At 36.4% G+C, this 15,238-nt stretch overlaps 1 protein-coding gene across 1 annotated transcript in view; it reads left to right on the forward strand.

Annotated features, from left to right (window-relative positions):
- RanGAP (Ran GTPase activating protein) overlaps positions 1-15,238 on the forward strand; it is a 106,335-nt gene that overhangs the window by 23,421 nt on the left and 67,676 nt on the right. The window contains exons 2-3 of the mRNA XM_089108028.1: positions 2,626-2,813; positions 9,638-9,817. Coding sequence (XP_088964154.1) covers positions 2,626-2,813; positions 9,638-9,817 — 368 coding nt within the window. The remainder of the gene's footprint in view (positions 1-2,625; positions 2,814-9,637; positions 9,818-15,238) is intronic.

The following is a 15,238-nucleotide window of genomic DNA, read 5'->3' on the forward strand; positions in this document are numbered from 1 at the left end:
TAATCAATAAAATAAAACAGATGTTAGGGGATAAACATAAAGCAAAACTTATATCAATTATTAAAATGGGAAACAAAACAGGGGACAAAAGAGTTTTTGTACCTCATGGTCAACATTTGGGGATACAGATCCATTTGGATATTTGGAGCTCTACGAGCATTGAGTCTTGTATGAGAAAGGGTTGGGGTATTTTGTTTAAAGGGAGGGAGAAAACGTCGATGATAGTCAAAACTAAGGCATTTCTGACCAAAGTTCATGACAAGGATGTGATGTTATAATTTCATTATAGCACATTCAAATCTAGAAAAACCTTCATCATGTCTAGTATTGGCTGTATGAGGTATAATTTTTATGGCTCTTTTTTGAATACGTTAAGCTCTAGAAATTTTGTCATCGTTGAATCAAGAGTGTCAGAAAGAGAAAGTATATTCCGCACATGGCCTAGTATAAGAAAGGTAAATTATTTTAAGGTTTTGGATTGATATGGAGAACGGTTTGAGAAGGGAAAAAGATTTAAGGAGAAAACTACCAGACTTAAATAAGTGGGAAATGTGGGAGTTCCATTTAAGGTTGTTGTCCAACTGCACACCAAGCAGTTTAACTGTATTTAAATTTGGTATGTAAAGGTAATTATTGATAGGGGTTTATTTTTTTAAAAAGAAAATAGTATGAAACTGCTTCTGGGTATGCTTAAGTTGAGTTTAACATTGTCAAGATCATTCTTTAAATTGTTAATTAATTAATTGAGTGCAATATTCAAAGTATTAGATGTTGGCAAAGGTTCAGTAATGTCAAATCATCCGCAAATTTAAAAGAGTTGTCAAAACTTGGTAAAACATTATTAAAAACTATCAAAAATGCTAAAGGACCTAACTTAGTCCTTTGAGGTGTCCCACAGGAAATCGAGGAAAAACCTGGTGAATCCCCGTTAGGGAGGACTACACATTGCTCACGGCCAGACAAAAAGCTAGCTAACATACGTAAAACAAAATCTCTTGCACCTAAAGCCCTTGCATAACTGTCTGATGATCCAAATTGTCGAAGGCTTAGCTAATATCAGCAAAAACAGCCTCAACGTAGGAACTATTCAACTCAAGATGTTTGAAAATAGTATCAAGTATATAAATTAAGCAATGCCTGGTGCTATGATTCGGCCTAAAGCCAAACTGATTTGGGTTGATTTTATCATGAATATCGTCCAAAAGGAAATGGTAAATAAAACTTTCAAATATTTTAGAGAAAATGGGGGTTTTTGATATTGGTCTTAAGTCAGAGGAAAGTTTTGGGGTCTTAGTTTTTGGTATAGGAGATATAATAGCTCGTTTAAAACACAGTGGAAAAATACCATCTACAAAATATTGGTTAAAAATAGCAGTTAGAGGTACACTTAAATACTGGGCACATTCCACAATCAATTTAGTAGGGATATCACCTGGATATACTGACTTCTTTGTATCACAAGCTTTAACTTTAATTTGGGCCTGATGAAATCCGAACACGGAGATGTCACTCGCTAAAATATTGGTCAGTATGGGTTAGAGGTGCGTGTGAATTTTACAAATTTAAGTAAAATGATCATCTATGACATCCGCACCCACTGAGTCACCATTGATGTCCAGTAAGAAAAATTTTGAAGAGACCTTGGACACTTGTGGAATTTCTTAGGGTCCGAATACAATAACTTATTGAGCACGTGCGCACCATGCTCCTTTCTTGCTTTACGGATTTCGCTAACAACGATGTTTCTAAGCTTTCGAGATTCTTGGAAAAATTCTTCCTTAAAGAGTTTATCTTGCTCATTTATTAGGCACAAATTTTTTTTATTTATCCATGGTTTGCAATTAGACTTGTGAGTGACATTTTTCACTGGAAAGGTGTCACAATATAACTGGAAAAGTTCCGCTGAAAACTTAGAAGCCATTTCATTACCATTGGTAAGACATAGGATATTGGCCCAAGATTTGGAACTAAGTTTTAATTTGAAATGGGTGACCTTCTCGTCAGTAATGGGTCTATAAGAGTAACTGATCAATTGCTTTTGGAGAAAGGAAGATAAAGGGGTCCAACAGCTGCATAGATGGTCACTTGCCCCTAATGGAGGGGCTATTTTGGGGACACAGTAGTAATCTTCAATGTTGGTAAAAATTAAGTCAAGGGTTTTATCACAACGTGTAGGTGACTTGACCTCTTGATCAAGGCGAAGAGCAGAGCTAATCCACTTTCGGTCTAGCTCATTAAAATCACCATATAATATAATTGCAGCATAGGAATACTTGCAGCGAATTCTGTCAGTATAAAGTTGCAGATATGCCGTCAGCTCCTTCTTAAATCCACTACGAGGAGGGTAATAAATAATACAAAAAATCATGCAAGATACTTCTGTTGGGAGGTTTTTGGGTCTGGTAAAAATATGCAATTCCTTGATACATCATCCTTAGCTATAACTCTTTCTATTTAAAACCATGAACCTCATAGATAAATACGTCTGGCCAGAGATGGATGCTCAGAAAGATGTAGATTTGATCCCATCTACCCTCCTCCCTATCCCTGACTGTTCACCTGCCCATTGCAATGACAATGTGTCTGTTATGCTTAAGTAAGTTAATGTGTGAATTTGTATTTTAGCTAAGCCTATTGTTGAAGCCATACATAAGTGCAAAAATATGACGGTTTTGAAGTTATATGGCAATTCATTTAGTCCAGCTGGATGTAAGGCGATTGGTAAAGCTTTAGAATCTCATCCAGAGTTCCAGCATGCTCACTGGAAAGATATATTTACTGGGAGGATGAAGGAAGAAATTCCAGATGCATTGGTTAGTATATGATGCTTCTCTGCCTTGCTGGGCATATTGAGTTTCTAAGAATAGGCCTACCTCTGCAGTTTGAATCTAAATTACATTTCTTTTTTGGTCTTACTTGTTTAATAATACTAATTTTTTCGTTTAATTTTAGTTGTTGAGCTCTTATGGCTAATTATGCTCTTTTGTTATTCTATTTAAATTTCAAATTTGCTCTCTTGTGTTTGTGCTTGTCTGACCCTAAGAAGAGGGAAGAAATTATTCTTCTTTGTCAGAAATATGAAAAAGGCATCTTTATGTCGGGCTCCCATGGCGACAATAAAGTTAATAAAGTTTTTCATGAAAGTGCAAACCGTAAACTTTGTCCCACTCACACAAAAATTTCGCCTTTATGGCTTTGCAGCAATTTTCCATAGAAAGTTACTGAAGTCGTCGGACATGGAGCTAAGAAAACCATCTTTTTAAGCATTTTAACTGTGACACCCTCGCCCGGGGGTCTGAAATACAGGCGGAGGAGGAGGAAGGCCCCTCTGATGTACACCATGCAGGGCCCACCGGCGTGTGGACATGTCCCGGTGGTTACACACCTTCCCCTAGCAATGGGAAAAATTGCTCGGCGTCGCAGACCACCGAATGGGAGGATCCCTTCCTAGAGGGACTAATGTGAAGTGCACACGATCCAGCTGCATAGACAATGGCCCCTGCTAAGGGTAGAGAGGAGTGGCATACCGCTGCCCCAACAAATTAGCCATGAAACTCCTTCTCTTAAATATAAATGATGAAAATGGCGAATAAGAAAGTAAGAACCCGTGCTACCGCGTCCGGGGTAACCGACGGTATGAGACCAAGAAACGCAAATTGCGAGAATGATATTGTTGATAATGATGATAATGAAAATGATTTTGTTACAGCGTCCGGGGCAGCCGACGATCATTTATCCGATTTGACAACTCTCTAGTTGGAGAAGACTTCGTTTATCCTAATCCCAAAAACATATGGGGTTAGGCACATTAGCCAAACCAGGAAAAAGGGAACTAGTCCTAAATGAGATGAGCTGTTACCACTGGGACATCTTTGGACTATCTGAGACTCACCTTCCCTCCACAGGAATAGAAAGAATACACGACATCACGCTCATCACGTCTGGAAGAAGTGATGAAGTTCACCGTCAAGGTGTCGGTTTCCTACTCTCCAAGCGAGCCAAACAGTCTCTTCTTCCCGTCCATCTTGTCTCTGAACGTATTATCACCATTTGTCTGAAAGGATCCATTGCCAACATGACCATAATCCAAGTTTACGTCCCAGACTCGTCCCAGAGTGACCAAGAAGCCGAAGAATTCTACAGCCAACTCCAACACACTGTTGACACTGCTCCCAAGAAAGATGTTCTGTTTTGTGATTGGGGACTTCAACGCCATTGTCGAACACTCCAATGATTGACTTGAAGACGTCACGAACAAGTTCGGGCATGGACGGCAGAACCACAGGGGGGAAATGCTCATCGACTTTTGTCGGGATAACGAACTCTTCATAACGAACACCATGTTCCGTCATAGAGAACGAAGGAAAGTTACTTAGAGATCCCCTGACAGCCGCACTTCAAACATGATTGATTACATACTTGTCTGCAAGCGATGGAAGTCATCAGTACTGAACACAGTCTCCATAGCCGGTGGCGACTTCGACTCGGACCACGTTCTAGTCATGTCTTAGCTCCGTTTGCGCATTCAGAAGCCCCAACCGCGTAAGAAAAGCTTACCAAGTTATCGTTTCAATCTACTGAACAACATAGAAACAAGAAACAGTTATAAAACAGAACAGTCAAACAAGTTGTCGAGCATCCAACCCTTGGAAGCTTCAGCAGTAGAAGAAAATGACCAATTGGTCGACGAAAGTGCATCCATCCTCAGAGAAACTACTAGTGAAATCCTGGGAATTCAGACCCATTCAGATAAACCATGGATCACCCCCGAAATTATTGATCTATGTGTGCAGAAGCGCGCCCATGCTACCAAGGTAGATCGACAAAGCACGGACGTGTACAAGAAACTGAATTTCCTATTAGAAGAAAAAATTTCACAAGCTCTACGACATTACGTAAATGGAAAATTTCATGAGTGTGGAGAAGCCTTTCAAGATGGTAATGGCCACTTCAAGTACAAGAAAGTCCCGTGAACTGTCAAAAAAGAAGTCCTCGGCCGCTCCTACCCTGTTAGATAAACATGGGCTCCCAATCACGGACTCCGAGGGAAGACGAGAACGATGGAAGAATCTCTTCAGCGAAAAATTGAACCCCACAATAACGCTCGACCTGAATATCTTAATTTCTTTCCCACTACCGCAGTACCCAGTAGACCCAAGCCCTCCTCAACTAAGAGATAAAGTACACTCAGCAATAAAATATCCAAAAATTAATAAAGCCCCAGGCCCGGATGGTATTCAGTCAGAACTATTAAAAGCAGGCCCAGAAGAACTGGTCGATATCTATCACAAAGTCATAACAAGTGTCTGGGAAACGGGCCACTTCCCCAGATCTTGGGCGAAAGCCACCATCGTCCCCCTTTTTGAAAAGGGGGAAAAGGGCGACTTTAACAACCACAGAGCAACAAGTTTAACTAGCCAACTGGCGAAGATTCTTACAAAAATAATCCTTGACCGTCTGAAATTTCTGACAAACCATATCTTAGAGGAATACCAGGCAGGCTCTCGAAAAGACCGCTCTACCATAGACCAGATTTTCTCCACTCGGCAAATGATGGAGAAGTATATCGAGTTTGCGAAAGAGCACTACTACTCTTTATCGATTTCCAGCAGGCTTTTGACTTGATATGGCGAGATGGATTATGGCACATCCTGCTACACTATGGAGCCCCTGAAAACATAGTAATCCTGATAAGACATGTATTCACATTTCGTCAGCCAAGTCCTGACGCCCGAGGGATTGACTGAGGAGTTTCTGACATCAGCGGGTATCTTTCAAGGTTGCCTCTTGCCAACCCACATCTTTAGCCTACTCCTCAACACAGCGCTATGATTTGCTGATACTGTTGACGGTAGAGAGATTGGAGGGAAGCTTATCGATAAACTGGCATACGCAGATCACATCGAGAAACTCATAAGTCAAGAGCATCTACTCCAAGCTGACACCGACGAACTAGTGTCAGCAACCGAGGCCTTTGGGATGGTCGTTAATGCATCCAAAACTAGGGTTATGCAGATGTCTAGAGACTCTGCTTCAAGAAACGTGCAGCTAACAATAAAAGGAGAACCAGTAGAAAATGTTGACTCCTTCGTCTACCTAGGGAGCCTCCTAACTCCTAACGACTGCTCGAAATCGATCAAACGAAGACTCGGCCTGGCAAGCGCCAGCTTCAAGAACCTCTTGTCAATCTGGAAAACAAGACTCTGTCAACTTCTCTGAAGGTGCGACTCATCAACTCTCTCATAATCCCAATAACTTTATACTCAAGTGAAACTTGTCCAATAAAGGCTGGTGATAAGCGCTTTTGGCTGATGAATCCCCGCTTTTGCAACTAATTGCTCTAAACGCATTGCGTGGATTACCAACATTGACTGAGTCTCAATTGAAGTCCTCTGAAAACTTCTTCCTTGTCCTCACACGATCATAGACAGGATCAGAAGCCAACAACTCCTCTGGCTTGGCTATATCCAGCGAATGGTGGCCAACCAGCTTCCAAAAATCACATTCGAAGGACGGGTTCACGGCACGCGGCCCAGAGGCCGACCTCGTAAGAGATGGACCGGCAATTTCCCAACCCATAACCTCCCCCAGCTACTTCGTCTAGCGCCAGACAGATCGAACTATCGTCGCCACATTCATCATTTGCTCAGAAGAGAAGAAGCCCCAACACAGCCACAAAGGCCGGACGGGACTTAAGTCAAGTCAATTTTTATGTTGTTTATTTGAAATTGTTCACGCGTCTTCCGCTATTGGTTGAACTTTTCAGACTTCCTTGAAAATGTTAAATAAAGTTCAACTTTATTCTGACTGCAATAAAGTCAACAAAGTTATGCAAGGAAAATGGTTTATTAACTTTGTTGATGCTTTGTAAGAATAAAAATAAGGCTTTAAGGATCCTCTGAACAAATTTTCTTCAAATTACAGATATGATTATCTAATTCCTTATCCCTAACTTCTTAGGGGAGGGATCAGATCTCTCTGTAGGGATTAAAGGCGGGGTCAAAAATGTGAAAGAGGCGCATTTATGCCTGCCAGTATAGATTTTATCTTAAGACAATCTTTAGACCAAGAAATACCAATTTTTTTTATGCTTCGGGAGCCCCGCATTTGACAAGAATTTTCCAGTGGGAAGCTCCAACCATTTGTGCATGAGTATACTTACATCTATTAGTTACATCTCTAATGCTTGAGTAAATGTTTTGGGATAAAAGCATGAATTGATCCTAGCATTTTTAACAAGTGTTGGGCATATATCCAAAGAATTAGATATTGATCCATGGCTACTAAAATAGACGTAATCTCATGATTTTACTGTCAAATCATGTTTGATTTGCTACATCTTTATCAGTTCTCTAGTTGACTTTTGTTGACTTCTAAATGGGGGAAAAGCCGTTATGTTTCTTAGATGTTCTATTTCATTTTGACAAAATCAAATTTTTACACAAAGCAATGAGAAGAATGAACTTGATGATGCTTTGTAAGAATAAAAATAAGGCTTTAAGGATCCTCTGAACAAATTTTCTTCAAGTTACAGATATGATTATCTAATTCCTTATCCCTAACTTCTTAGGGGAGGGATCAGATATCTCTGTGGGGATTAAAGGCGGGGTCACAAATGTAAAAGAGGCGCATTTATGCCTGCCAGTATAGATTTTATCTTAAGACAATCTTCAGACCAAGAAATACCAATTTTTGTTTCACTAGTCTTCTGCTGAAAATTCGCTTCATCTTTTATTGACTCTAAGATAATTTTTAAAAGAAACAAAAAACTTGTTTGTTTCTCAAATGATTCATTTCATTTCGACAAAGCGTAACTCTGCAAATTTTGCAAAAACATGGGCTTCATGATTATTGGCAAGAACAAAAATAAGGCTTTAAGGATCCTCTGGATCGATTGTCTTTCTGTAATTCTATTTCTCTAATTTCTAACCTCTAATGTCTTCAGGGACGGATCAGAGAATTCTGCCTGGGGAGGGAGGGGGGTCGATAACGTGGAAAAGTAAATTTTTAGACAACAATTTTAAAGAGGAAAATTCTAACCCTGTATATAGAAGCCATTAGTAATAGCTTTTTATTCTTATAAAATGTTTGAGGAAACACACTATAAGATATAAAACAACCAACATTTCACAATTAGAAAATGTGAAAAACTTACTTAAAAGTCAAAGAAGGAGGCAATTTCTACCTCCTATCTATTGCGACCTGAAAAAAATAAGCAGAAATTACAAATTTTTTTGCCAATCGTTTTTTTTAATGACTTAAAAATTATATTAGTGAATTTATCCTTGACTAATGTTTTGCTTTTCCTTGCTTTTTTTATATTTCTGTCTATTTTTCTTTTTTGGGTATTTCAATCTTTAAGTTTTTTTTATTCCTTCTTGAAATTACTTCTTCTTCTGTTACTGAAAATTTTATGTTTTAGTTGACTTTGTTTGATTAGAAGTAAATTGAAACAATTTATTGTAAAGATATGAAGCAATTTGAGAAAGTACATTTGCTTTATAAAAAGTGTGATTTTAAAAAACATGGAAAATCAAAAACCTGTGTATCCGTACCTGTGAGATTTCTAATTATCAAAATTACATTCACACCATTGACAGATTATTCATTTGCTTAAAAATTCTAAACAAAAGAGCATTCAAAATTAGAAAAAATTAAACAATACTATTAAATACAGAACATTCACATTAATCAAGAAAAAATTATAAAAACTAAATAGAAAATAAAGGAAGGAGGTAACTTCCATGAGCTGAAGATACGAAGTTGTTTTTTTTTTAATGTTCTGACTGTTTTCACAATACAAGCTCATAAATTCTAATCTGTAAATTTATCCTTAACATATGCTTAGCTTTATTTTATATTTTTGCACATCTGTTTTGTTGTTTTTTTTTGGGGGGGGGAGGGAGATTTCTATCTTTCAGTTTTTTACATTCCTTCTTGAAGAGTTTTGATTAGCCATTTGAGTCGGCAAAAAAAGATGCATTTAAAATAAAAAAAAAGACAAAGCATGATTTGAGCTATACCTAATCCTAACAGATAATTCTGTGAAATTAGAGCTTTGAATAAATATTGCAAATAAACTGTATATGAAGAAAAATCTATTTTTTGAAACATTTTTTGGATTTTTTATTTTTGGGAAAGTGATTTCTGAAGATACAAGGGAAGTTTTATTACATTCACTTATAATTATCCCACATGGGTGAAAAACTTGAATTTTTTTAAAAGGCTAGCTACTTATGTGACGAAATTATAACACTGAAAAATATGAGACTTGAATCATTACGAGATATACACGATCGCTTCATAATGTCTTTTAGAAAAACATTAATTCCCTTATCTCAGCACTACCACATCTTACCACAAGATGCTACAGTGGATATTCAAACCAAGGCAAAGCTGAAATTGAACCGTGTTAAAATTAAAATAAATCGATATAGAAACTGGTTCTTTCCCTCTTTTGTAGAAGTGTATAACAAGTCGTAGTGATTTAATATATGCATATGTTTTTTTATTGTTTGTATTTTTGTAAAGACTGCGTCAATTAGCCTTGTGCTGGATTGTACGTCTAAATAAACATAAGTCTAAATCTAATTCTTGCATCGAGTTTAATTTTCATTTTATTTTTGCCTATTATTAGCGAAGCCTTAGTGGCGGTATGATGCTTGCAGACGCTAAACTTGTAGAGCTAGACCTCAGTGATAATGCATTTGGACCTATTGGCGTTGAAGGACTAGTTGTCCTCCTCAAAAGTACTGTGTGTTATACATTGCAAGAGCTAAAGTTGAATAACAATGGACTTGGAGTCACTGGAGGCAAGGTTCGTCTTTATCTTTTATATCTTATAGGCAAGGCCACTTTTTTATTCACGTCCTTTGATGTTTTTAAACAACTGATACCTTTTTTGAACAGTGGACTGCCAATTGCAATTTTCTTTTAAACGAGCCAATAGATGGATTTTCTGTTAAGGATGAATCCAGAATAACTATCAAAAGTTCCGCTAGTGCGGACAGTTTATCAACATAATCTGTTTTTTTAATATTGCTTTTCGTATTATAAGATAAGACTTTATGGTGGAACCAAAAAAAATTCCAGGTGGATAACCTGTTTGTAGATTAAGGTGTCTGCCTTTCCCATTTGGATGGTCTATTAGCCACCCTAAGTGAGTCGATGGCATGCTAAACTCGCATTCCTGTGTCCTTTGGGTGAGATTTAAAATCCTGGTGTTGCCAATCCTTTGTCCTGGGGTAGGGGTTAGTGATGTCTTTGCAAGCTCTTCCACCGTGAGCCAGGGAAGCTTACGGATAAACAAATTCCCATGAAACACTTGAATGTCATGACCAGGTGAGGCAGAAGACGCCTAGTCCTGATGTAATTTCAAGTTCAATTAAGTTCGATTAGTATTTGAATGAAACTGTTATGCTATACACAGGTGATTAGTCTGACATTTAAGAAAACTATCAGGTGATACCCCGGAAACGAGAAAAAGGGTCTTAAGTGCGGATATCTTGATGAAAAAAAAACATTGCCAAAATGAAAATTGCTCAACAATTTTCAAGTTACCTGATGGTTACTGTATAACTTTAGAAACATTAAAGGCATTTATTTCCATTTAATTTTTTCTAGCGTTATTTGCTTAAGTACTATGAGGAAGACAAGATTTTTTTTTTTTTATTATCTATCGCATGCCCTGATAGGCTAAAATTTTATTTTCGAGCCTGAAAGTGAGTCACAACAAAAAATAAATCATTAAATTGAAAAGAAGGTAAAAAAATTGACCTAAAAAATAATAAAAGGGTTTAAGCCAGTATCAAACAGTTCGTAGTAACGAACTGTAAGTAAGGAGCGACCTGGTTCAATAGTAACCAAAACTCTAAAAAACGGAATTTTGATACTAATAGATACATCAAAAGAATCCGATTATAATGCTAATTTCAGATATATAAGTTTCATCAAGTTTAGTCTTACCCATTAAAGGCTTCGTGCTTGAGAACATTTGCCTTATTTTCGTAAAAAATGGGAAACACCCCCTATAAGTCATAGAATCTTAATGAAAATCATGCCATCAGATTCAGCGTAACAGAGATTCCTACTGTAGAGGTTTCAAGCTCCTATCTGCAAAAATTTTGAAATTTGTACTTTTTTTTGCCAGAAGAAAGATCACGGATGCGTTTTTTTTTTTTTTTTTTTTTTTTTTTTTTTTTTTTCAGGGGTGATCTTACCGACCCAGTGGCCCTAGATTATCGGTGAAAGGGCTCATTCGAACGAAAATTAAAAGTTCTAGAGCCCTTTTTAAGTGACCCAAAAAATGGAGGGCAACTAGGCCCCCTCCCAAGCTAATTTTTTTTCCAAAGTCACCCGATCAAAATTTTAAGATAGCCATTTTGTTAAGCATGGTCGAAAATATAAATATGTCTTTTAGCATGACTTAATCCCCCAAAGCCCCCGAAAGGAGGGCTGAAAGTTGTGAACTTCACCCAATGTTTCAATATAGTATTGGTTATTGGGAAGTACACAGACGTTTTCAGGGGGGATGTTTTCTGGTAGTAGGGTAGTGGGTTGGGGGTTATGTGGGAGGATCTTTCCATGGGGGAAGGGACATTTCTATGAAGGGGGTGCCGGATTTCCCAGTATTATTTAAAAAACGATCAGAAATTAAATATAAAAAAAAAACAGTTTTCAACTGAAAGTAAGGAGCAACATTAAAGCTTAAAACGAACAGAAATTATTACGTATATGATTGGGTTCGCCCCCTAGTCAATACCTCGCTCTTTAAGCCAAAGATTTGTTTAGTACTTTCATAAGAGCTATTTATTCTAATTACCGGCCTTTGTGATTACGGGATCATTTTTAAAGAATTGGAACAAAATTCGAACTTTAGCGTAAAGAGCGAGGTATTGACTAAGGGGTGAACCCCCTAATATACATATTAAAAATATATAAATATAGAAGTTCGTTACGTAAGTTAATTCGGTATTTACGTATATTTATTACTAATAAAAACGTTCGTAAATAAAATTTAACAACTTTCGAGAAAGCCATTTTACCCAATAAAAGTAAAATTAATATGACCTCCATTCTGGACCTCCACAAGGCGTTCGACAGTGTCGACAGAGAGCTATTGAAGGATGCCCTGTTTAGAATTGGCCTCCCTCATTTGTTTGTGAGATTGATAGTGAGTATGTATATTTGTGTGAGTGGAATCGTGTTAGTTGGTAACAGGTTTTCTAGGCTTTTAATATTAAGCTGGGGGTAAAACAGGGCAGCACTCTCTCTTAAATTGTTTAATATTTTTATAAATGATATTGTTGATTTTCTAGATAATAGGTGGACTCCGAAAGTTAGTCTAGAGACCCATAAACTATCACTTTTATTATTTGCAAATGGTATTGGTTTGGCGGCTCGTACAACGCTAGATTTGCTAACACCTCTGAGTCTCATCGAAGGATATTTGCAGACGAAAAAATTAAGGCTGAATGTTGAAAAGAGTCGAGTTGTTATTTTTAAAAAAAGGAAAGCAAGTGGCGAAGATAATTATGGATTTAAATTTAATAATAAGGAACTGAAAGTAAGTAAAAGAATAAAATATTTAGGATTTGTTTTATCGGAAAATGGAAGTTTAAAGAGTCATGTTGATGAAATAATTAATCGAGGCAAAGTGGTCATGTCTGCAATTTTTAGAAATCCGACGAAAATGGAAATTAAAAACCTAAAAATGCATAAAAGAATATTTAATACAAAAATTTAACCAGTAATATAATATGGAGCAGAGATTTGTGGGCGGAGAAGCGGCGCAGAAGTTGGAGTCCCTCCAGCTCCAATATTATAAAAGACTGTTTGGATTAAATGAGACAACTCATTCAAAGATTCTGAAAGGTGATATGGGCCTGTTTTCGTTAAAACTACGTAGGTCTATTTTGATGCTTGAAGCTCATTAGTTGTAATGAAGATAGACTAGTAAGAGCAGCTTATTATCAGATGTTAAGTTATGGTTCGAAAACGTCGTGGCCATCCCAAATTAGGTCATTACTAGAAAGAGTGGGAATGCCTTACTTATGGAATGACGGTCTTGGTTCCCGGGATCTACCAACAAATTTAGTAAGCCAGGTACGATTTATCTTAGAGGGTCAAGAAATTCAGTATTGGCAAGGGCTGGTTTTAAATTCCGCTACATTTAATCATTATAATCAGGTTAAACCTAGTTTTGGAGAGGAAAATTATTTTAAATTCAATTTACCGGCTATGATTTTATGTTGATAGATTCAGCTTAGGGCGAATTGCCTTCCAATCCAGAGCAGGCAAATGGTGTTCGACAGGGGGATAGTACATCCTGATGGTCGGTATGTGTGTCCTCTTTGTAGAGATGAGGACGAAGATTTGGACCATTTTCTCTGAAAGTGCCCTGTGCTCTCTGATTTAAGGGAAAATTACTTACGTGGGATTGTTTTGCTGCTTCCTGGTATTTTACAAAGTAGTAATCCAACCACAATATTTCGTATTGGTGCGTACATAGAGAAGGGATTATAAAGAAGGAAAAGTTTTTACAATTAATTATTATTTATTATTTTGAATTACAGTTATTTTCTCGATAAATTACCATTAGGTATTTTTTGCTATGTATCATGTTAATGTGTGTTTCGTAATTTGTTCTGTTGTAATTTCTTTATTTTTCAAAAATTTTGTGTGTATATGGCTCTTGGGCTTTGGAAATACACGATCTATCTATCTATCTATTCAAATTTTGTTTTAATTGTTCATGTACAGTGAGCCAAAATTAAATCCTTCATTAATTCAAAAACGTTCAAAAATTAAATAAAAAAAACAAGTTTTTTTGTAACTGAAAGTAAGGAGCAACATTAAAAACTTAAAAAGAAAAGAAATTATTCCGTATATGAAAGGGGCTGTCCCCTCCTCAACGCCTCGCTCTTTACGCTAAAGTTAGACTCTTTCTCACAATGCTTTTTTTTTAAAACAACATAAATTGTAGCCTAAAGAGCTAGGCGTTGAAAAGGGGACAGCCCCTTTCATATACGAAATAACTTTTGTTCGTTATAAGTTTTAATGTTGCTCCTTATTTTCAGTTAAAAAAACTTGTTTTTTTTGTTTTGATTTTATACAAAACCGGCTAGAGAATACTTTAACAACATCAAATGAATAATCATTCTTTAAATATTAGCTCAAACCATTGTTCAATAAGGTTGAACAAGAAAAAGATACATAAGTCATGATACATACAAAAAGTAATTAAGAACCAATGAAAATGGTGAAATTTATAAAGAAATTACAAAAAAGTCTGTAAAAACGTCAAAAGAAAGGAATTAGTACGGATAGTAAGAATAGAAAAACAACTGGGATGTTTTATTAATTTCTTAGAAATTTTGGGGACAAAAGTTTTCTATATATTCTATTAAAGTAATGAACACAGGACAAGATATATGTTCAGGCTGTGGAGTAACCCAGGGTGGGTGGAAATTAAACAAACTTTCCTGCTCACTTCATTAAAGAACGCCTTTGAGAGACTGGCAAAACTCACCCTTGAAGAGAGCCAGAAAAAAGAAAGAAAAGCTAACAGTTTGAAGAAAAAAAAAATAGAATGCACTGTCCTCTAAGTACAAATTTAGTAAATTTTATACTGTTCCAAATTTAAAAGCAATTTAATAAAACTGCTCTTTGAAAGTTTGAAGACATTTGAAAATTCAGAAACACTTCTGTTGCTCTAGATTGGAATAAAAAGAGCCTAGAAATGAATTAGTTTTTAAGTTCCTATAGATTAGGTTTTGAATTTGTATTCACGTTATCTAGGCAAAACTATAAGATTTTGCATTTTATTTAGATGGCGTTCAATCTAATCTGAAAAATTGTCAATATTCAGGTTCAATGCTGTCATGGGGACTAAATTATATTTGTCTCGCTTTTCCTTACCCTCAGCCCTGTATTTACAACTTTTATAATCAGTCCATGTGACGGAAAACAGACCTTACGTCTAACGCATGAACAATTAATTTTTCTTAAAGAAAAATGAAACCTATTCTGATTATTTGCTATGAAAAATAATTTTTTACTAGTATTTTGATTTTACTGGAGTGTTGACAGAATAATGGGACTATTACAAATTAATGTTTGGCCAAATTAGCAGAAGAGAGATTTCCCGGATTTGCTTCTTTTTTTTACTTGGTATTATGTCTTCCCGAAATTGCCTTTATTTTTTACTTGGTATTATGTCTACAAGCAAAAGAAAAAA

Source organism: Artemia sp. Qi Xiang Cuo, chromosome 2 (assembly GCF_049724085.1).
Source record: "Artemia sp. Qi Xiang Cuo chromosome 2, ASM4972408v1, whole genome shotgun sequence".
Lineage (NCBI taxonomy): Eukaryota > Metazoa > Arthropoda > Branchiopoda > Anostraca > Artemiidae > Artemia > Artemia sp. Qi Xiang Cuo.